The 24,070-nt window shown below is 34.7% G+C and overlaps 1 protein-coding gene across 7 annotated transcripts in view; it reads right to left on the minus strand.

The window, feature by feature from the left end:
* The window catches only part of ERBB4 (erb-b2 receptor tyrosine kinase 4), a 1,035,063-nt gene that overhangs the window by 322,127 nt on the left and 688,866 nt on the right, over positions 1 to 24,070 (minus strand). For all 7 annotated transcript variants that reach the window (XM_074312694.1, XM_074312715.1, XM_019727015.2 and 4 more), the window contains exon 5: positions 1,730 to 1,795. In XM_074312694.1, coding sequence (XP_074168795.1) covers positions 1,730 to 1,795 — 66 coding nt within the window. The remainder of the gene's footprint in view (positions 1 to 1,729; positions 1,796 to 24,070) is intronic.

Raw genomic sequence — 24,070 nt, forward strand, 5'->3', positions numbered from 1 at the left:
TAGTCATGGGCTGTATAGTCGATATTATTGTAATAACTATGTTTGGTATCAGATGGGTACTAGATTTATTAGTGTGATCACTTTGTAAGTTAGATAACTATCTAACCACTATGTTGTACACCTGAAAGTGATATAGTATTATATGTCAACTGTAATTAAAAAAAAAAAAATTAGAAAAGGGAAAAATCCCCAAACACTAAAAAAGAAAAGAAGAAGAAAAAAAGCCCATGTTTGATAATTCATTGCTTGGCCCAGAGGAATCAGGAAACCAGCACTAACACCCACTGCTTCAGGCCAAGGAAATTGTTACAAACTTTATGGAGCACAAGATCTCCACATTGGTGATCTCTATCAAATTGTATATACAGGTGCCCTTTACCTTGTAAATACCACTTCTAGGAATTAAAACCACAAATAGATCCATGCATATACGCATGGAGTGAAAAAAAATCAAGGTGCATTATAGCATGTAAAGCATGCTAACACTGGAGTGAAAAATGGGCAAGGACACATACATATTTCCTATGTATATACATAAATTGTCTCTGGAAGAATATACAAAAGTAGCCAATAACATTTGTCTATGCTAGCTGAAGGACAGACTCGGGACACAAATTGGGAGAACACTTTTACTTTATACTCTGTTATATTTTATGAATATTGAACAAAAGAATGTCCATGAAATTAAAAAATAAATTTAAGAAATCATTCACCATTGAGAACGTATCTTTTCTTATTATACCTGTTTTTCTTAGGTGGCTCATGATAAGGTAATTATTTTTGTATTTTATATTGAAACAGAATCTAACCAACATCATAAACTGAGACAAATTAGACACAACTAAACTTTCATCCAACAGTATAACAAATTTCCACAATATTTAATATTTGTAAGTTCAAAATTTTAATATTTTATATGCCTTCTATGCTAAAAAAGGGATATGTTTCAAATAGCCACCACTGTTTTGCATATATTATTTCAGCCTTTGTTACTGCAGCAGAAAGAAAAATCTTTACCATTTATATAGAGTTTTTTGTTTTTCATTTTTAAAGAAACCATTTATCCCTAAGAATAGTGAAAGTTCATTGCTGATTTAAGAATCATACGACTTTAAAAATGCTGAAAAAATTAGATTATTTGTCTTTATATTCGGTACACTTGGTTTTTAAATGTCCTAGCAATGATGCTAGCTCATACTTACTTTAACTAATGACTAATACAAGAAACATACATTAAGGACAAGATTATGTTGCTATTTAATAGTGACTCTATATCCATAATTCACATTGTTTATAGCTCTGGGCCTAGGCTAGAATGGGTACCCAGAGCCCTTTCCCTTTCTTTCTTTTTCTAATGAATGAATGGTGATGCAACTATTTGGGAAAAGCAATGAGATATTCAGTTAACCTGAAACTGAGTTATTATTTCATACACACTTGGATTTCCTACTTCCTCTGATGTACAGACTCTGAAGTCGTAGTTAATATCACCACTATCTGTGTTGTTGATATCATTACCTAAAACCACGAAGAAATATAAGGAACAATCATATATTATGTTTCATTTAAACAAAATGAAATTAAGCAGTTTACTTGGAATGAAGCAAATTGACCACAAAGAGGCAAAAGTTCATTTTCATGTTTTTGATCACCAGAAGTTAGAAAATCATCAATTATTAAAGTTGCTTTACCATTTCAAGCCTATTCTTTCTAACTGTTGACCACTTACAAGTCTGGCAGTGATTTTCTGTGGGTCCCCAGCATCGGCCGGTACAGGACTTATGGCAACGTCCACCTGTAGAAGAGGAAAAAACACACACACATTATAATCTTTCACTCTCTGACTATGAGTAACTCCTTAAAGAAAATATTCTAGCTCCATTATAAGGATTTTAATGTCATACTAGAGTTGAAACACAACTCATAAAGTGCCTGCTTAAGTAACAAAATCTGAATGTCAAATACAATGTCATATTCAAAATCTAATCATTTTAAAATAAAGGGAAATCAATGATTTGTGTATTTTACCAGTTAGTAAGAAGTAAATATTTATATGAAATAAATTTCACTTTGACTATTAAAGACTTTTATTCTTATGATCTATTCTCTAACATATTTCTAAAGTTCATGACTTAGGAATTAAAATCAATAGTTAAGAAGTTGGTGTCTGTGAAAACAAGAATATGTTCTTACAAATACATGACAAACCATCAGGATAAAAGGTTACATTCATAATTTAGATTTTTTTCTAGTAGGAAGTCTTTGAGAGGATGTGACCACCTGTTGAATCTTGAGCAGCACCCAGGCAATTGGAGAATCCTCACACATCCTCTGTTCTTGGAATGTACTTGTGTATCCTGCCTACTATTCCCCTTCTAGCAGCTGTTTCAAGGGGATACCTTTGAGAGAGTAAGGTGGTACTGAAATCATCTGGACTGAATATGCGATTGAACCCAGTTAAAGCCTCTATAAAATCTATTAAGATTCTGGCAGGGTTTGTGTGAAAATGTATTCACCTTGTAGTTACCTCCAACAAGTTTCCTATGTAAGTTCCCTTGCTTATTAAACCCGCCCTCTACCAGTCTGGAGTTGTCTGCCTCTTTCTTTGGTTTCCTCTTGCCCTCAGGGTACGAGACCAACGTGTGAATCAATATCTATATTAAAAAAAGCAAGACTTTAAAACAGCTAATTATTTTATAAAGCTTAATTTCAATGATATCCTCCTCTAAATTTTTTATTAATACTACCTTCATTTTCAAATATCAGCCCTTATCTCCTGCAGTAACATCTTCCTCTTAAAGAGTATGCTGCTATGAGTATCTGCCTTACAAGCACAGTTGTCCCACAGAAAAATTCCCATAAGGAATCAAAAACAGAACATTAGCTAAAGAAATCTTGCATAGACTTTCTTGGAAGTTTGCGTCTGAATTTCATAGGCTCATTCTAAAGTTTTGTGTGGGTTCAAGGGTAGGGAATGGGCTCATTTTTAGAATGAAAAGTAGACATGGAAATCTATTAAAGATGAAAGTTTTTCTATAGCATACTTCTTATTAAACTTCTACGTTAATTTTCTGATATTAATTGCAAATGGTATACGCCTATTCAAGAAGTTTATGTTAACATAGTTAACTATATTCCAAAAATTATGGACTAGAGTTCTATCAAATATTTCCATTTTCTGTGATCCACAATGTTTAACTCTTCAACTTGTATAATAAGTTCTTACACCTGGACAGCTTTTTCTTTGTTTCTTCTGTCTCTCTCCCTCTCCTTATGAGACCGACTGAGTGAACCTCTTAAATTAAACGCTTTCACAGTTAAGGAACAGATTTAGCAGACATATATTCTCAGGCTGAACCTCAGACAATCCTAATGGTCTCTTCTTCTGGAAGTTAACAGTACTGTTTCCAAGTTAATACCGTGAACTGAACCTAAGTGTTATGTTTCCCTGAAAGTAAGACCTAGCTGGACAATCAGCTATAATGAGTCTTTTGGAGCAAAAAGTAATATAAGACCAGGCCCTACATTATATTACATATTAATTATTATATTATATTATATTATATTATATTATATTATATTATATTATATTATATTATATTATATAAAACCTTATATTAATTTTTACTCCAAAAGATGCATTAGAGCTGATTGTCCAGCTAGGTCTTACTTTCAGGAAAACATAGTGTCATACAGGAGACCCTGCTTGCTGCGCCATTTGTCGTGTGGGGCAGCCTGCGGGGTCTCTTCTCCCGCTCCCCACATAAGAATGCAGGATATGGTGAGGCCAAAAAGGAACACCCACGGAGCCATAGGTAGGGGAGTCATACCACTATATTCTCGCTGGCGGCTGGGTTGGAGACACAGGAAACAGGAGCCACACAATTCTCAACCCTCACTGTGCCGCTTGCAGACTCAGCCACCATCTTCTTGCTAGCCCCCATTTTCCTGCTAGTGTAGCCACAGCAGTTATATTAGTGGCCAATGGCTCACTGGTTACAGCTGACGGCCAAGGAGCCACAGCTGATGGCCATCCAATCACAGCCGATGGCCATGTACCACCCAAGCCAGCACCCCTCCACCCCTTTCCAGTTTCCGAGAGCCTGGAAACTGCTTTCTGGGGCTCTGTCCCCACACATAGTGTAACACTTAGGCTCAATTCTAATCACCTTCTTAAAAGTGTCAGGATACTTGCCACAACACGCTATATTTAAAGCAATTCTGTTTGTGAGGCACTGCTGCTGACATCACTAGCGTATAATATCCTGTCACCATGCCATCTGTTTATTTAGATCTAAACACATTACAACCACATAATGCAACCTCATTCTAGCTGACAGAAAAAGGACTCCATCTGGCTGAACAATATAACTTTAATCAGTGATAATGATAATTATTATTAAAAACCTACTGGAGTTCTTTTGTACGAAGCTAATAAATCGAAATTGATTTATACCAGAGGAAATTAGAAAGGACTGTGAAATAAAATGAGAATCAGTAAAAACTTTTTTTGAGTACAAACTTGTTATGAGAAAGTAGCTAATGTTAATGTATTTCTTCAACTGTGTTAAAAATCCATTAAATTGACCCATTAAGTGGCTTAACTAAAACTATCTGAGGCAGAGGATGATTTACTGCTTAATCTATGACTTCTCTAATTGTGTTTTGGGTTAATAATATATATATAGTGTTATTCATTGTGGCCAGAGTACTACCTGTAGCTGGGGGCAGGGGGGGGAAGCTTACGAATATTAGATATTTTAATTATCTTGAAGCTCCCCTTTTATTGGATAATTTTTACCTTCTTATATTTGAAGCTCGATTTACTACCCCAAGACCAACTCCCAGATACAAACTAAAAAGGAATATTACTATAAACTTTGAACCGTGTTTATGTTTCTTGACAAAGTATCATGGCATGGCCCACCTAATTGGAAACAAGTGATAAAGTGCCACCACCCTGCCACACACACACACACACACACACACACACACACACACACATTTAAATAATTTACTCTTGACTGTCTATATGTCATTATGAGATTTTACTTAGTAGTTTCCATTTTTTAGTCATATTTAAACAGAAATACCTATGACTGCTATAAAAGGAACCAAACAATGGTGTTTCTTCTCTGATTTTACTGTCTGATATGCCCTCTACCCCTTTGGGAAACCAAGAGGAGATGATCACTTTTCAGAATTCCATGACCCTAACGTGCTGGAAGACTGTGAACTCCATGGGCTCCCAAACATAGTTGCCCGTTCTCCCCTACCCTTCATTAGCTCATTCTCTCTAGTGCAGGGCTGTCAAAACTTTTTTCAACGTTTTTTACCAATGGCCATATGTGGTAAAATACACAAACAGCCGGGCCACTCACTCAAGGTGAAGTATGTATTGCCTCACCTGATTTATTTAAGTAAACTAAATATATTTTTGAAATTTGCTGCGGGCCAATTAACAATGGATTGTGGACTGCAGTTGGCCCGCAGGCCGCAGTTTTGACACCCCTGTTCTAGAGCCTTGACCCTTTTCGAATCTGTCCAAGCGTTCACTTTGGCTTTCGTTTTCAAAACTGTGATATGTGGCACTTGCATTAACACTATTTTCACTGAGTTGTTGCAATTAAGTAAATATCAAAATGTCTGACCAAAATCTCTAACTGGAGATATTTCTGTATTAATGTATTTGCCACACTTTCATGCCAGTAACTTTGGACAGATTCTTGTAGACAACTGGGTAGTGTGGTTTTATGGACTGCTATGTTAATATGTTTTAAAATCGTTATTTAGCTTTTAGTTCTCAGCATCTCAGCTGTACAAAATGTCAAAAGACGAGAAGGTGGATAAATGACTTCCTTAGGAATTATCTATCTAGAATAGGAAAACAAATATATATATATATATATGTGTGTGTGTGTGTGTGTGTGTGTGTGTGTGTGTGTGTATATGTATATTTATATATGTATATATATACATATATATGTATATATATACATATATATATATATATATGCGCAAATGTTCTTCCTACCTTCCTCCCATCCATTTATCCATACGTGTTTCTTGAGTACCATCTGCATTTGTGTGTTAATAACAATGTTAAGTATTGGAGTTAGGCTGAAACCTACATGGTGACTACTCGAATAGAGTTTCCAATGAATTCAGCATTATTTTCAAGGGAAAAGGTTTTGACTGCTCTGTATCTAATGTTTACCCTCTGTGTGTTTAAGGAAAGAAGCCAATAAATCTGAATTTTTAACAGTCCCCTAGCTCAGGAAAGAAGAGTTGGACAAAGCCAAGTTGAGCTGGAACATTTCCAATGTAATGCCTGGTGGATCGGAAGTTCACCACATTCGTTACACAATGATTTATCTATGTGACATCTAAAATGAAATCAGCTCAGAACATTTCAGTGGATAGGATAATAATGACCTCTGGAGGGTTCCTTGTTCATCTCCTAATAGAAAGAGAAATACTTAAACTATGGCTGAATGTCTTACTGAGAACTTTCTTTCTGTTCTCTATTCTCAGATACATACTACTTAAGGAGGCCTGATTTCACGAGGGAAAGAGACCGTATATGTCACTAATATTTTAGTGTGGACTCATTTTATAAACTACTTCCCTAGTTGTACATTTCAAAATGAAGACAGCAAAAAGAGGAATTGGTCAGACACTAGCCTATGGAAATGGCAGAGATGTTTTAAAGAACTGAGACTTTCTTTGCCAGGGCTTTCCAAATCTGCCTATTTCCAAGTGTCAATCTGCTGTATGATTCTTTTTATCCTTTATTGCAATAATGCTTTTACGACTATGTAAGAAAATACTCCACTTAAAAATAAGAATCTGACATTTTCATTTAGTTTAATGTTAGCATAATTATTTAAATTAATAATTCCACCTCAAATAATTCTGACTCAATCGAAGATATGAAACATGCAATAAAAATTGTAACAAAAATATTTATGTAACTTTAGCCACTATTTAAATATTTTAAAATAAGTGATGTTTTATTGCACATCAGCATTATTTTGCTTCACAGGCAATCACTTCTGCTTTGACAATGCATTATTCATCGTGGAAGTCCACAAATACAACCAAGTTCATCTTTTATGCTTGTCCAGCAGATGTTACTAAAAATGTAGCTTTTGCATTCCTTTTTTAGGAACTAGAGTCCCTGAGCCACTTTGATATTTTTAAGAGTCATAAATTCATGCTAGAAATTGTGCTTGTTTGTGGAACTGTCTGACAGCAGAGATGGGATTTAATACGAACCTCTGGACTACTTTCTGCAAGTAATATGCCTGGACAGTTGAAGAGTTACAAAATATGAAGTCACTGGTGACCATAAAAGATTATACACTCAAACTGCCTCTAGCTAAAGACAATGCAGTTACATTTCTGGATTCTGCTTTCAGTCCCTTTAAACTATGGAAGTCTCATCCTCTTAAAACTACTTTTTCTGAGGAAAGAACGAGAGTAATAATATCTTTTTTATGACCATACAATTCAAGAGGGAAGTAGAACATTTATTGAAAGTCTGTCGACTCTCCTGTAAACCAGTTGCAGAAAACAGTCAGAAAAATAGCAAATAATTATGATAATCATAATATTTGCTAAATATACGTATGTGTAAAGGAGAAAGGAAGGATTTGAAACAGGATCTGATGAGGGGCAGGCATTTCAATTGGGCTTGAATGTCTAGTCTGTCCAGTGGATAAGGGGGGAGGATAGTTCCAGGCTGAATGATTAACCTAAGCAGTGACACACAGACAAGGATGAACACAACTCTTTGGTGTCATAATGAACAGTTTAGGGTCCCTTGAGCAGTTTGCTTAACAGCAGCTATAGTGGGAGCTTACAAAGTGTCTTGAAAGTCTTCTAAAGAGGTTGGAGTTTACTCTGTACATAATTATGGAGTTGGTTAAGGTTTTTTTGAATACTGAAATGATATGGTTTGACCTGTAGGGTAGAAGCGAGTTTCAGATTACATTTCCCAAAAGTTAATGTTGACAACTGAGTAGCTTGTGCAAAGTACTGATTTTATAGTCTGGGGTGAGGTACACAAATCCGCATCTTTACAAAGCAATTCCAGGGATTCTGATGATGATGCTTCCAAGATGACAAAGTATGGAGAAGAAATAATGGTATGGCATATAATTTCAAACTCTGTTAACATCATAACTGTATTTTGAGACAATACAGTCGTTCCCCTTTATCCATGGTTTTACCTTTTGTGGTTTCAGTTACCCACAGTCAACCACCATCCACTAATATTAAACAGAAAATTTCAGAAAAAATATTCGTGAATTTTAAACCGCATGCCAGTCTGAGTGGCATGAGATCTCACACTGCCCTGATCCATCCTGAGTGAGTCAGAAATCAGCTTTTTGTCCAGCACATTAATGCTGCACACACTGCATGCCCATTAGTTACCCAAGTAGCCATCTCAGTTATCAGATCAACTGTTGCGGTATGCTAGTGCTTATGTTCAAGTAACCCTTACAGTAACATCTAATGCTACATCACAATGCCTACGGCATTCACCTCACTTCGTGTCATTAAGTAGACATTGAGTCATCTCACATCATCAAAAGAAGGGTGAGTATAGCACAATAAGATATTTGAGAGAGACACCACATTTGTGTAACTTTGCTTATGATATATTGCTGTTAATTGTTCTATTTTATTATTAGTTAATATTATTAGCTAATCTTTTACTGTGCCCTCTTTATAACGTAATCTTTATCATAGGTATGCATGTATAGATAAAAACATAGTATATATAGGGCTTGGAACTATCTGTGGTTTCAGGCATCCATAGGGGTCTTGGAACATACCACCTAGGACAAGGCAGAACTACCAAGCTTTTAGATCTGATGAGATGCTGGGTAACCAGACTTACAGAATGAAACAGTGTAAAGTTCTGCAGTCTATCATTTCCCAATATTTACTCTTTGATTTATGCATACATCTCCATTGAGTTGCATTTTTCTCCCTACAGTCCTAAAACATGCATAGCTTCTTTTTCTCACATTTAAATTATCATAAACTACCCACATTATAGTAAAGTTACAATGTGATTCCAGCAAATGATATATCAGTAGGGTTTAAAGACACGTGTTAATCTATGACCACCCCTATGTGACTTGGAACTTCTCTGTTTTTAATTACATGTTAATATTTCCTTTTTTCTCCCTGACAGTTCACATTGTCATGTGTTTATTCATTCCCATACTTTTGTTATGTAAATTGACTTTACATTTTCTTCCTGTCTCAATTCAATTTTATCTTGCCTATGATTTGAAAGTTAATTATTGAATGGAAATTTTAACTTTTACACATTTTGCTAATCTGAAAAAGTAGGCAGGTGTTTTCATTAACTGGGAAGACAAAGTTAAAAACTAAAACTGTATATAACTGGAATTTCTCAGTTAGCAATAAATTAAATCAGAAGTTAGCAGTTTGAAATGCTTTAAATAATCATTGGATTAAAAAAGAAATAGGTAACTTCAATCTTATTAAATTTGGTTTTTCTACAAGCACCACTGTATTATTCAGGCAAGCAATCTGTAGTCAAGGATTTAGAACAGTATATATGTTCATATGATCAAGATTAATTTTGAACAAATGTGTGAAATATATCAAGTTTTGTGTGTTCAGCCTTATGTGGTGGTGACCCTTCTAGGAATGTTCTAAGAATTTTATATATATTGGCTCAGTTAATCTTCATATAACCCCAATAGGCTGACATCCCTCCAAAATGTACAGGTCTGCCCAGGCAGAGCTGAGTGCAGGTTTATGCTTTCAATTGCTTACATAACATCTCCACTTATATTATTAGCAGTCATTTACATAGTTACATGCCCAAAATTTAACCCCTGATGTTCCCGCCCTTTCAAAAAATTATCCCTATAAAGTCTTTTCCATCTCAGTCAATGGCAGGTTAACTCCTCTAGAAGCTCGTGTTAAAAAGTTTGCAATAATTCTCAGCTCCTCTTTTTCTCTCAAAGCCCAGATCCAAAATCATTAGCATATCCAGTTGACTGTAATTTCAAAATTTGTCTATTATCCAATAATTTCCCATCACCCACACCACTAAGCCACTATCATCTCTTGCTTGGGTAATTCAATAACCTTCTAACTGATGTCCTAGTATCCATCATGGCTCCTTTATAATCTCTCCTCAATGCAATGGTCAGTGAGATCTTCTTAGTTAGACCAGGTCAAATCCCAATAACTTCCGGTCTCTTACAAAGTAAAAGCCAAATTTTCTTCCAAGGTCTTCAAGGCCCTACGCTATTTGGTCCTCTCCTCCATGCCTCCATAACCTTACCCCCTACATTCTCCTTTCTCACTCCTCTCACTCTCATATCTCACTAGTCTTGGTACATACAATATACACTCTCCATTCAGGACCCTCCTGTTTCCTACCCGTGGACCTCTCTCCTCTGGTAACTTGGTTCACCTGCCTACTTGCTCTCCTTAAATGCTATCTCATAGTGAGGTCTTCTCTGAACCCATCCTATTAAATATTCAAAATGGATTTGCTAGATTTTGTGTCTAATATGTGTTGAAATAAATGAGAAATGTATAAAATGCCCATAAACATAAAAAAAAGGAAATAAAAATCATTCACAAAGTTTTCATTTGGTATTCTTCATTTTTTTGAAACCATATATATATATATATATATATATATATATATATATATATATATATATATAGTTTTTGAAATAATATAATAGTCTGTCTAGTTTTGTGACCCAATATTTTCACATTATATTTTATGGTAAACATTTTCAGGTGACATTAAATAAATGTGATTTTAATTGATTTTTTTGGTGGCTTTATCTCTCTTTATACAGCCATAACACATTTCAATTAACCATTTTGCTTTATGAAATATTTTTGCTGGTACACGTGGGAGAAAATACATATTTTTAAGTAAAAATGGACATTAAGAAAATACCACTAATTTCATATCATATTTTTGAGAGGATTTATAGCTCATGGAAAAATGATTTACATAGCAGGAAGAACTTGATCATGTCTTTTTTATATTCTATTGACAATACTGATGGGAACAGTTGTGTGGATTTGTAGATGACCGGCATATGTATCAGAACATTTGATAAAAGGATTGACGTGTGGGCTGGCCTACACTGATGTGTGATTGTAGCAGTATGTCAAAGGCTTCTGTATGTATCTATCATATTTGACCTTTTAATCACTGAGTTGGATCATGCAATTGAAATAAGCATACCATATTTGTAAAAGACACAAACCTAGATGCGGTAGCAATTGCTCACACTTAGATAACCTTTCTATCTTGCATGAGACAGGTCAGAATTTCAATTCTCACTCCGGTATTGGCTCTGTCATGCCTAAGGCAGACTAACCTTTCTTGACTTTTTTTTTTTTTGTATTCAAATGCTTATCTTATACATGAAAGCTCACACCATGCTGCATAATCCAATCCAGAAATTAACCTCAGCATCACTGACCTTACCATATCATGTACAAATTATTGAGCACATTCACTTTCTATATTCTAACTAGTAGACTTAAAGCTTTACACAGAGTATCTCATTTAATTTGCAAAACAATCTTATAACTTCAGTAATGTTTATAGGTAAGAAAACAGAAGCATTCTTTAACTGGAACCAGAGACATGTTCCTTTACAGCAGATCAGCACTTTTCATACATAGAATATTTGCTTGTCAATTTTCTTTTTCTTGTACTTCGTTTGTAAGTGGCATTTACTTTGATTCTATTATTTTCTTATTAAGGTTTAGCAGTCATTGGACTAAAATACATGTTAATTAAATATAAACATATTTTAGTAATTGGCATTTATAATTGTCATGGGAAATTACAGCCTGCCGTTTAGGGAAGATCAATTTTTTCTAAAAAATATTACTGAGTAAGTAACCAATTTATAGTATTTTCATTTACTGCTCTAAGTGTTTATATAAGTGCTGGTAAATGCAGAAAACAGAAAACTTGAAATAATTTTTATCTGCATTCAGTTTCCTTTATGTATAGTTGGTGGGAGCTTGGGCAAGGTACTACCTAAGAGCTAACTTTCTTCATTAATAAAATATAGATGATATATGTTCTATACATTAGGGGAGATTAAATGGAATAATATGTGAAGTGCCTGGCATGTAATAACCATTAATTAGTGGTTATTACCTTTTCCCTTGCTCACAGCATTGTATATAAACATATCAAAGAAAAACAAAGAGAAAAGCATTGGAGACGGTCAGCAGAGGTGATATGGCAGACAAATCAAGAAATCTCAAGACGGAAGTGTTTATGCAGACAAAGTTGAAATGATCAGATGATCAGTAGGGTTCCACAGTCAAGCAATAGAAAAAGGGGAGGGTGCAACATCTCAGGAACCTTGACAGGCTTGGCAGACAGGGACAAGTGAGTTTCAGAGGTATCTGCATGCTTTGGCAAAGTTTGAGAAGCCATAGTTTGAACAGGGATGTTACTAAGAATCCAAATACAGTGAAATCTCACTCTGTTACTGGAATATCACACTCTTGTATATTTCAGGCTAGTGTATATGGAAGGAAGGAAAGGGTGCAGAGAGTGTTTCAAGGCATATATATCCAAAACACAGAGAGGAACCCATGTGTTGAGCATTCTTTGGCTTACTGCAGAACATTAGATGTCATGGAAGCAGGGGTCTCTGCCCACTCCATGACCCTCATCTGTGAGATTGCTAATCAGAGGTTCTAATGAATCCTGGAGGAACTGCCACCATCCATAGGTACAGCTTGTGAGTGGTGTCATATACAAGAAGTGTGGTTCAACAGCCAACATTCAACCGAAAGACCTTTACTCCTCTCAAAGGGCACTGAATGATATCTAAAGCATTGTCCATGGCAACAGTTCCAAATCTTTTGTCACTTTACTCACACAACTGTCACTCTCTGAAGTATCTCATTCACCAAAACTACACACACAAGTTCCTCTCTCTCTCTCTCTCTCTCTCTCTCTCTCTCTCTCTCTCTCACTCTCTCTCTCTCTCTCTGCCTTCCTCAATCACAAACTTTTCACCCTTCTATCTTCCCGTATTATATCATTATTATACCATTGATCAACTTAGCCATTCTCCCTAAATACTTCATTCCCTCCAACTTTTGGATTAAATGACTCTCTGCCCATTTTTTATTATGCATTCTAAGTGTGCATTGCAACTCTCTAGGAAGACTGTGTGTGTTTGTGTGTGTGTGTGTGTGTGTGTGTGTGTGTGTGAAGGTATGAGGGGCAGTTTGGTGAAGGGGGCTGGAAAGATCAGGCTGACATCACAGAATGTTTGAGCAGATGGGAAAGGAAAACCATGAGTATTTCCACATTTGTCATTTTCATCCTGTCAGAGTAGATATTAATTGATAATCAATATACTGGTCTGTTTCACCATAAGCATAAAGAAGTTTCCATTATCTGTGTGTGGCATGGTCTCCATGAGCAGCCTCTGTTTCCATCCGTGTTCCATTTGATAGTTCCAAGAATAGATCTATCTCCTCTACAGCTTAACGAGAAATGGGTATTATGGGAAAACTGAAATGGATTAAATCATGACAAGCTCGTTATGGAAAGGAACCATTTCTTCTCCATAGTTCCTACCCATACTCAAAGCACAGTAGGCTTCCCAGGTGGAATAACCCAAGATTTTTCTTTAATAAGAGGCCAATAACTTCACAGTATGGTACTAACCCAGCTTCTAACACACCAAGAGTAAATACTGAAGGGTCTTATAATATCTGTAGATTGGGACTTTATAATTATAGCTTGTACCATTAATCTTGTAGCCTTTCTATTTTTATTATTATATCTGAGATTGAGACTGGGTTTTTGTTATAGATTGCTAGCCTGTAGCAGTCGGTTGGGGAGATCAGACATCACTGAGACAGATAACAAAGAAAAATGGCTAACAAATTGGAAAAGATTAGGAAGCTCCGTGGCACTATATTAAAGAACCTCTCCTGAGCTGTAACAGCCCAAGTCTCATCTCATCTCATGATCCTACCGTTCTTTCATCTGCCAAAGGGGCTTAGTTATATACATACGTATATATATTTGTGTATATATATATATATATATATATATATATATATATATATATATATATCCCCACCCCGAGTTCTTACACTTAAAGTAAAAACAACTACATTAACAAACAGGCACATTTCTAAAATGCCACGGTAAGCCTAAAGAATGAAAAGGCGATTTTGAAATTGATGGAGATTATAAGAAAGTGACCCAAAAGGCATTACAGTCAGTAATGAGCCTAAAATGTCTTACTGTAAAATGTTTTCATTCATTTGCCTTTGAAGTTAACACAAATAAAACTATAATTCAAGAATAATAGACTTATAATAAATTTTTAAAATAGGATTCCATCAACAGGTATTTCAATGGAGTTTCTTGCTGATGTACTACTGGACAGATCTGGAAATTGAGTCATTTACAAAAAAAAAAGAAAGAAAGAAAGAAAGAAAGGAAGATAAATTACTTACAAACCACTGCATATACATCATGATATGACTTAAGCCTAAATATCAGCCCCACTACTTAGCATTCTGCCCCGGTTTCCTGTTTTCTAAAATCAATCGTTGGTCTCATAACCATCTAAAATAAAAATCCTCCAGATAGAATCAAAGTCTCTATCAACTAGCATATTAAAGAGTTAATCATAGCTGAGATAAAATGTAATTTTATCACGTAGGAGCATTGTTCTAGGCAATTTATTTCCTGTGACAAACTTAGGAGGAAAATACTACTACAGATGAGGAACCTGAGACCAAGTAGTTTAATAACTTACCCCAAATCACACAGTCAGTGATAGGCCTGAGGTAGGCCTGAGGTTGGAGCCCAGAAATGTTGGCCAAATTCCATACTCTTAATCAGTATAACGGAGTATCTAATTTATGTTAATAGATACAATAGAATAGTCATGTGGGACAGAAGAGGACACAACACACAGCGCAGATTAAAACCACATGGGAAGACACTTTATGTCACAATAAGGCCTGGTCTCTGATAGGATAAGTGCAAATACTTAGGAAGTTCAGTGGATTTCAGGAGGTTAGGAAGCCATTAGCAAGAATGAGCACATTTACCCAGACATTTATTCAATGTAACCTAGGGAATGACTTGCATGGAATTCAAATAAAAACAAAAAATAAAATAAATAAAAAAGATAATTTTGGGTCAGTTGCTAAAATCTGTGATTTGAATGTGGGGAATTAACTGCATCTATCAATGACCTCAAAGGCCATGATGAAGAGTAATATATATGACTGTCAAAAACAGTAAAAAAAAAAAAGCATTTCTCCCCACCTCCATTTTTCCCCACATCACTTCTCATTCCTATTGCTTATAAATGATGATGGAAAACTAAGAGAAGGCTAATTACAATTCTCAACTTTAAAATAGGATATAGGATAAGAGGTGTCTTCAAAGAGGAGCAACTATTAACTATAAACACTAAAAATGATAACTAATATTTATTGAGCACTTACTATGTAGCAGGCACTGTTTTAAAGATTTTCACCTATTATCCCAATTTGGTCTCATGTGAGAAAAATGAAGGATGAAGGAACTAAGCAATTACAATTCGAAACTCCTTGAATCAAGATTCAAATTCATGCAGAACCCCTGAGATTGAGCTCAGCTACTAGGCTACTCTTTGAGCCAAAGAAGTGGAAAAATAATTGTGCAAAAAAGATGATGACACAGGGAGGGCTGCCTTGGAATAGAATCAGGTAAAATATTTCAGTAAGAAGGAAGAGAGAGGGGAGAGGAAGAACGATGTTATTTAATTTTTCTCTCTTTACGATCATTCAAATATTTTTAAAATAGCATATATTATACTTACTCTAAATTACTTTACTATTGATGAAACAATGCATTGAATTTATTCCCTCAGATAAAATGTCTGGGTCCCTTTTATGTATTAATAGAAATGATTTACTCTCTCATAAGAATTTTAGAAAGACTGCATACTATTAATTTATCTTTCTCTACGGAATCAAACCAGGCAAATATCTGTCAATTATACAACTATAAGGGCCTTTAGACATTTGTTTATTCTAATAAAAATACACAGCAAATCTTTAATAAAATATTTGTTATTTAAAAGTATGCAACTTAATGAAATTTAGAAATGAAATAGTGGTGATTATCCAACATTCTATTGATTTAAAAACTTTGAGTTTTATTAATGTATTTTTTCTAGTAAAGAAAATTATTTTTAAAAATACACATTAGCATATAACTAACAGTGTTGAACTATTAGCAAGATAGCTAATAACAGGCACACAGGTAACTAGTTTAATGCTATATTCTACTTTTGAGTACAGACTTTGAATCAATTCTATACAAAAAAAAAAAAAACAACAACTATTTTTTTAAACCTACCTAGATCAAAATCTTTGTTTAATAAAATATGAGGAGGAAGGAGAATAATAGTGGCTGCTCAAGACACCTAATTTTGAGATGACTTTTGCTTTGTGCATTTTTTAATCAAGTTTTTTTTTCCTTTTATATATTTTTCTTACTTAAAAGAGAACTTTAAAAGAAATGTCACTGCATAATTTCCTTTCCATTTTTTCCCCTGCTTAGAAAGAGCACCTACAATTGCCAAAAGAATCACCTCTAAATAGAACATAATTTGTTCTTGCCAGCCAGCAAAGAATTAAATAAAAGTTGCATACGGCTGCTTGCAACAATCTAGGCTTGAAAGATTGCTAAGTGGGTTAGCAGCTTGATCTCCTTATTCATTTTCCCCCAGTTCCCTGTAGAGATGCCAACTCCCCTCCGCCAACCCTCCGGTATAACCAGCAATCTCTCTCTCCCACTTCTGCTCCAAACTTTGAAATAAAAGTGGCTTAATGAGAGGATACCTATAGAAGAGGGAAGACACACGTAAAACTTCTTCTTGGCAAATGTTATGAAAAGGGAAACTTAAATACACAATTTTCAGTTACTTGTAAACATCTTCCTTTTACTTTAAAGCTTTCTCTAAGTCATGAGACATTAGAGAAGAAAAGGAAAATAGTAAGCTCTTAAAATTCTAGTTAATTGTGAAACTGAGTTCCATGAAACCACTTTCATTAGTAAAGGGGAATAAACGTGTGAAAGTAGTGAAATATGTGAATGATGGCTGCAGAACAGAGTATGACACACATAATCTCTCTTAACCCATTCATTATAGAGGAAACAGATCAGAGAAAAATAGAAGATGGTAATACTGAATGGATTCAGTATAATTCCCATTTAATTTTGCATAATTTCTTTGATAGCAAATATAAAATCAGGGATTCATGTTTTTAAAAATCAACTGTGGAATGCCTTATAAAATGTAAAAATCCCTTTTACATTTTTAAGGTACTTGTTAGTTGAGTCAATATGTATTTTATTTAGTTAGGATGAGTCTCTGAAAATTTAAGTAAGTTCTTATCAACCCAGCATTTCAACCCCTGCACCTAATTCTTCCTGGCTTAGAATGATTTGCAAATCTTCATATAGCAGGGTGACTTAATATTTTATATAGAGGTACATACGTTTTTAATTGTAACAAATGGAATTTAAAAATGTGTAAGATCACTAGATATCTCTTACTGATAATCACATTAATGTTCCTAGATCTATATTTTAAAAACATTATTGTGGAAAATACACATAACCTAAAATTAGCATCTCAACCATTTTTAAAGGCACACTTCAGTGGTGTTAAACACATTCACATTGTTGTGCAATGATCACCACATTAATTCCTATAACTCTTTTCATCTTGTAACACTGAAATAATATACTCATTACACAACTCCTCATTTTCCCTCCCCCCAGCCTCTGGCAACCTCCAGGATATTTTCTTTCTTTATGATTTTGACTACTCTAAATATCGTGAAATGAGACAGTATCTGTCTTTTAAAAATATTTTTATTGAAAATATCGCTAACATACAATATTACATTAGTTTCAGTTGTACACCATAGTTATTCAACCTTTATATACCTAAAAAAGTGAGTGTCTGTCATTATTGTAACTGGCTTACTTCACTTAGCTAAATGTTCTCAAGGTTCATCCATGTTTTACCAACTACCAGAATTTGCTTCCTTTTTAAGGCAGAGTAATAGCCCTGTGTGTGTCTATACCACATTTTGCTTATCCATTCATCCCTCCATAAACATTGGAATGATTTATCTTTGACTAATTCGCATTGATTAGATTTTCATTGGTTGCCATGCAATTTCAACAGAGTATTTAGCTCTTATTACTTTTTCCTCCCACTAAGATAAATGCCATTCAGTTCCCAAAATTGCCAATTCCAAAATTCACCATTTCAAAAAAGGTTAGGAGTTACTACTTCAAGGAAAAGCTGACTATTCTGATTACTTGGCCTTTCTCCATTCTGTCCGAACAGTGTGAAATCCTTTTTCTTAATATCACCAACAGTTAGTTGAGTAATGATATATACAGAGGGTACCAAAAAATATATACACATTTTAAGAAAGGAAAAAAACTGTATTAAAATTACACTGATGGTAACAACTTTGAGCACCTCTTGTAATTGCAGAAGTCAAATATGACTTGTATTCATCTTTTGTTATCAGTATATATTATTACAATTTTAATACAGTATTTTTTTTCTTTCTTAAAATGTCTATACATTTTTTGGCACCCTCTGTATGTGTCCGTGTGTGTGTGTGTGTGTGTGTGTGTAAATTTCAATGAAGAGTCTCATAGTGAAAAGGCTTGTTAAAATTTATTTTAAAGTAAGATTCAGAGAAATAGTAAAAACTATGCGCTGCCACCAACCGGACAATATGAGGCCTAGAGGTCTGCTTTCATGAAATTTTGATCTCTTCAACCATTCACTGAAAGACAGCCACTAGCAGGCTGCGAAGGCTCTCGGCGACGCCAAATGGGAATCTTAATACCTACATTACAGAATTTCTATAAGAGTTAGAAATAGAGTTCTTTGAGTGCCTGTGATAACCCAGGCCCTGAAAGTCACAGGCACCTAAAGCATTACTATTGTTATTGCTGAAATTAGTGACAGAAGTTTCACATGACAACACAGAGCTAGGTACTCTACCAGGAGGGACTCACGAATTTGGTATTTGGCTCATTTGCAGTAAGCCCGAGTATTCTGCCATTTTGAATAAGCATATGGTGTGAAATTTATGCATCATAACAGGCTTTGCTAATCATTTTACTAGAATAGTGATCCTATACCAAGCCTTGTCTCTTACACCTTGTCCCTAGAACCAATTAGAGAATTGTGAAGATACATAGATGCCTCTCCTTAAACTGAACTTACTCATGGGGGATCTCTGGTAGTAGATTTTGATGCATGTCTGAGTTTGGAAACCATTAATCGGCTTATCTCTGGATATAAAGAACCTTGTCCTTTTGTAATTTTAGACCATAATAGACAACACCTCTGCTATCACTTTATGTAAAAATAAGTTTCCTTCCAACAAGCTATGGTCATGAAAATTTATTTGAAGGTAGAAAATTGACCATTTTAAGAGCAAGAGCAGCACGCTTGTGGGGTACAGTGGAGTTCATCTTCTAGGCAGAAACTCAGTTTACTCTGAGAGGCTCCATTTCTGTAAGACTATTACTCAAATAAAGCTAATGTCTATCCATAATTCTTGCAGACATCTTGAGTGTAAGAAGTCAACATGAATGTAGAAGCTAAGTGTACTTTTTAATAATTTAAATGAAAAATGTCAGAAGAATATGACCCTGAAGATTCATATATTTCACCTCTATAAATTTTCAGTTAAACTGCCCTGTTCCTAAAGAGGTATTCTTTCTTCAGCTGTGTGTGTGTGTGTGTGTGTGTGTGTGTGTGTGTGTGTGTGTGTGTTATTCATCATTTGCTCCACAGGACACTAGGAGCCTGAATCTGTTCACACCATATATGATGTGCAGGCTTAATTTTCTCTTTGCATCATTATAGAAATTATAAGCATCGGACAGGGATTAGCCCAGCATTACCTCGACAGGGCTGTTGATGTTCACACATGACGTTAGTGAGCACAGTCTACTGTCAGATTTTCTAGACTTTTGAGAGCTGGTTATTAAATACACTCATTTCTAAATATAAAATTATATAAACTCAAAATTAAATTGTATTTAAACAAAGGTAATATATACTGTAAATTCATCATTTCCTGATTAGTTTACTATATTTTTTATTATTAAATTGAGTTTATTTATGTCTATTGAATGTGTATGGTTGGAAATGCTACATAATGGCATGCTATCTGGGCATCTATTCCACAATCCACATCGGTTTCTCAGGATCATGCTAAGGAATGTTTACACCATGGAAATTAGCAAGCTCTACAAATTGGGATGTTTTTCCCCTACGTTTTGTAGAGTGGCTATTAAATGTTTACCAGTACACCACTGACTTGTGCTATAACTTAAGATTGAAGAAACAGTCCTTTGGGGAGATGCACTACTAACAGTTTTCTAACAGAGTCATGCTATAGACTGTGCCTGAAATAGGCATTTCCTTATGTAAAAATTACTGTTTCCACTAATTCAGAAACAGAAGATGAAATGAGCCTTCACCTGGAAAAGGGGTAAAAAGCCTAAGAAAAAATAAAGGAGTTGGTACGTAAAGTTGGTAATGGTCCCAGGGTCCCAGTGGTGAGGGATATTCCCACTGGTAACACAGGAGCCGGAATGTGGAGTTTAGGCGTCTCTGGAGGCTCCCCCTTCCTATAACCATTCTGATTATTAGCAAAAGCCTGTTGATAACTAGTCTCATTTGTGTTTTGAAGGAATCAGGGTAGAATGGGTCTCAAAGTGTTGAGGGTGTGCTCAGAACAGCTGTGAGGTTACTGGCGTCACTGTCAGCAGAGGCTGCGGTTGGTAGTGAGAGAATGAGGCCAGAGTGGAGAGACAACGGAATTTATTCCAGATTGAAGACTGAGATGAGCTAAGTTCAGTCTATTATGGGAGAATTCTGTTCAGCCACCTGGGGTTGAGGCAAGGTACCACTAAATAATACCTTTCCACTTTCTGGAATGCAAGGATCACACTTCTTTAACTTTATATACATATATACTATTTGATAAAATAGTAGATTGAGAGGAAACTACTGCATATAATGAAAGTCAAAATGTGTCATGAAAATTTTACTTAAAAAGTGAAACTTAATGCACTTTTATCCCAAGAAGTTAAAACACACACACACACACACACACACACACACACACAAGTAAGCTAGCAGGTGTATTGTGCTTGCAACTTATAATGTTCTTAAATAAAAATTAATTTCTGGAGTGAATTTCAGTCAACCTGAAAATCTTATAATGTAGTCTCATAGGCCCTCTCTGATATGGGTCAGGTTCAAGTTCTTACTCTCTCATTAAGAACATTAAAAAGACAGCAGAACTGCTATTTGCTCTCATTTTTCAAATACATACCTAGATTCCTTTTGTTCTATTTGATAACATTTTTTTAGAATAATTGCCTCTGTATTCCTAAGTGATCGTTAGTGCTTTTGATTTTTTTTTAATACAAAGTTTGTGAAGAATCTATTTCTACTTTACAGGTCTTTTCAAAAAGCTATCTTTTGAATTAATATGGACTCATTTATCCTGTCTAATACATTTACATTTTTCTATTTCCCTAATTTAAGCTTTATTTTAAATAATCTTTTAAAAAGACTATGAATGATTTGACTCTATATGTGCATTTATGTAAAATTACATATCTGCATGTAAAATAGACATAAACTGACGTTGTACTGAAATGCATTGCTGGTAAATTTTCTTACCACTTTTTTTTAACTCTACTATAAAAGTTGAAACTTGGAAGACTGCTTCTATTTTATGTAAATGTGTTAACATTGAGGGAGTAACAATGTTCGTAAACTAAAAAAATCAGTTTAAATTCCACTCTATTCTGAGACAATTATTTCCTAGTTCAAGAAAGTTACCGTGTTTCCCCGAAAATAAGACCTAGCCGGATCATCATCTCTAATGCATCTTTTGGAGCAAAATTTAATATAAGACCTGGTCTTATATTATATTATGTTAGATAAGACCTGGTCTTATAGTAAAATAAGACCGGGTCTGATATTAATTTTTGCTCCAAAAGATGCATTAGAGATAATGATCCAGCTAGGTCTTATTTTCGGGGAAACACGTTATCTATATGGAACACAACAGGCATTATTAGGAGTGGGCAATTATTAAGATATTAAAATCAAAAGAAAGTTTTAAATTTTACTACTGGTTTGAACACAGGCAGAACATCTGGTTTAAACAAATAAGTACTTCTGCAATTATGTTCCTAAACGTAATGCTCTTTTATGAATTTGACAATTCCTGCAGAGTCCCACTTCTATTGTTGGCTGGTTTTTGGTTTTTAGAAAGCAATAGAGAATGAGTGTGGCCTCTGGTGTAAGCTAAAGAAAAGACTGTAGGCTCTGGAGCATCTGAAGTTTGGCTCTTTCAGTGTCTCAGTGAGATCTTGTATCATAATTTCCTTCCTTTTTAAGGCTGAATAATGTTCCATTGTGTGTCTATACCACATTTTGTTTATCCAGTCATTCATCTATGAACATCTGGGTGCTTCCACCTCTTGACTATGGTGAATAAGGCTACTATGAGCATAAGTGTGCAAATATAGCTCTTTGAGGCTCTGGTTTCAATTCTTTTGGATATATAACAAGAAGTGGGTTTGCTGGATGATACGGTAGTTCTAATTTTAATTTTTGAGGACCCACCATACTATTTTCCATAGCAATTGCACGGTTTTGTAATCCCATCAAAAGTGTACAAGGGTTTCAATTTCTCCACATCCTCACCAGTACCTGTGACGTTTCACTATTTTGATAGTAGTCATTCTAATAGGTGTGAGAAGACATTTCATGGTTTTTATTTGCATGATGCTGAGTATCTGTTCATATCTTATTGGCCATTGGCATATCATCTTTGCAGAAATGTCTATGCAAGTACTTTCCTAATTTCTGAATCAGGTTGTTTACTTTTTTATTGTTGTTGCTATTATTGAGTTGTAGGAGTTCTTTATATATTCTAGTCATTAACCCCTTATCAGATATATGATTTATAATTATTTTCTCCTAGCCTGTATATTGCCTTTTCACTCTGTTGGTTATGTCCTTTAATGCACAGACTTTTTTTAAGTTTGATATATCCCCATTTTTCTATTTTTACTTATGTTACCAGTGCTGTTGGTGCCATATCCAAGAATCATTGCCAAATCCAATGTCATGAAGATTTTCCTCTATGTTTTCCTCTAGGAGTTTTATACTTTGGGAACTTATGCTTAGGTCTTTAATCTATTTTGAATTAATGTTTATATATAATATAAAAGTCTAACTTCAATCTTGTGGTTAGATATCCAGTTCACCCAACATCATTTGCTAAAGTGACTATTCTCTTTAAAATAATATTTGTGCCTATCAAGACTTCAAAAGAAAATTTAATATTAATCCTACTGTTTGAACTTATTATTCAATATACTACCAATGGTGCATATTACTATATCATATATTTATTTTTAAATATGATGATAAATGTATTTTTATATAATTTATTTTTCTTGTAATCCTTTGTAACTATTGATATTTTATACATTTACAATATGCAATCCTTATTTTGTGTTGATTTATTAACCTAAAAATACTATGAGAAGGGGACTATGGGTTGTGTCAAACTGCCACAAGAGTCTGTGGACTTATTAAGAATTCAGCGATCATTTTACTCAGGCAACAGATGAAGTGTTGTACTGGAATAATGGAAATAAGAAATATACAAAATCAAGAAATAGTCAAATTCAGCATGATTTAATGATTATATAAATGCCAAACACCAAGAAGGTGAAGTCGATAATGACCACTAAATTTTTAACTTGGGAGACTGGTTGATTGTTACCGGTAGTTCTGGGAGCCATCAGAATAGAAGTTTCATTTAAACCCATGAGAGTGCCTTTGATCACCAACAGGGAGAAAGGAAGGAATCTGACTGAGGATAAAACCACAGGAAA

This window comes from Rhinolophus sinicus, linkage group LG01 (genome assembly GCF_036562045.2).
Source record: "Rhinolophus sinicus isolate RSC01 linkage group LG01, ASM3656204v1, whole genome shotgun sequence".
NCBI lineage: Eukaryota > Metazoa > Chordata > Mammalia > Chiroptera > Rhinolophidae > Rhinolophus > Rhinolophus sinicus.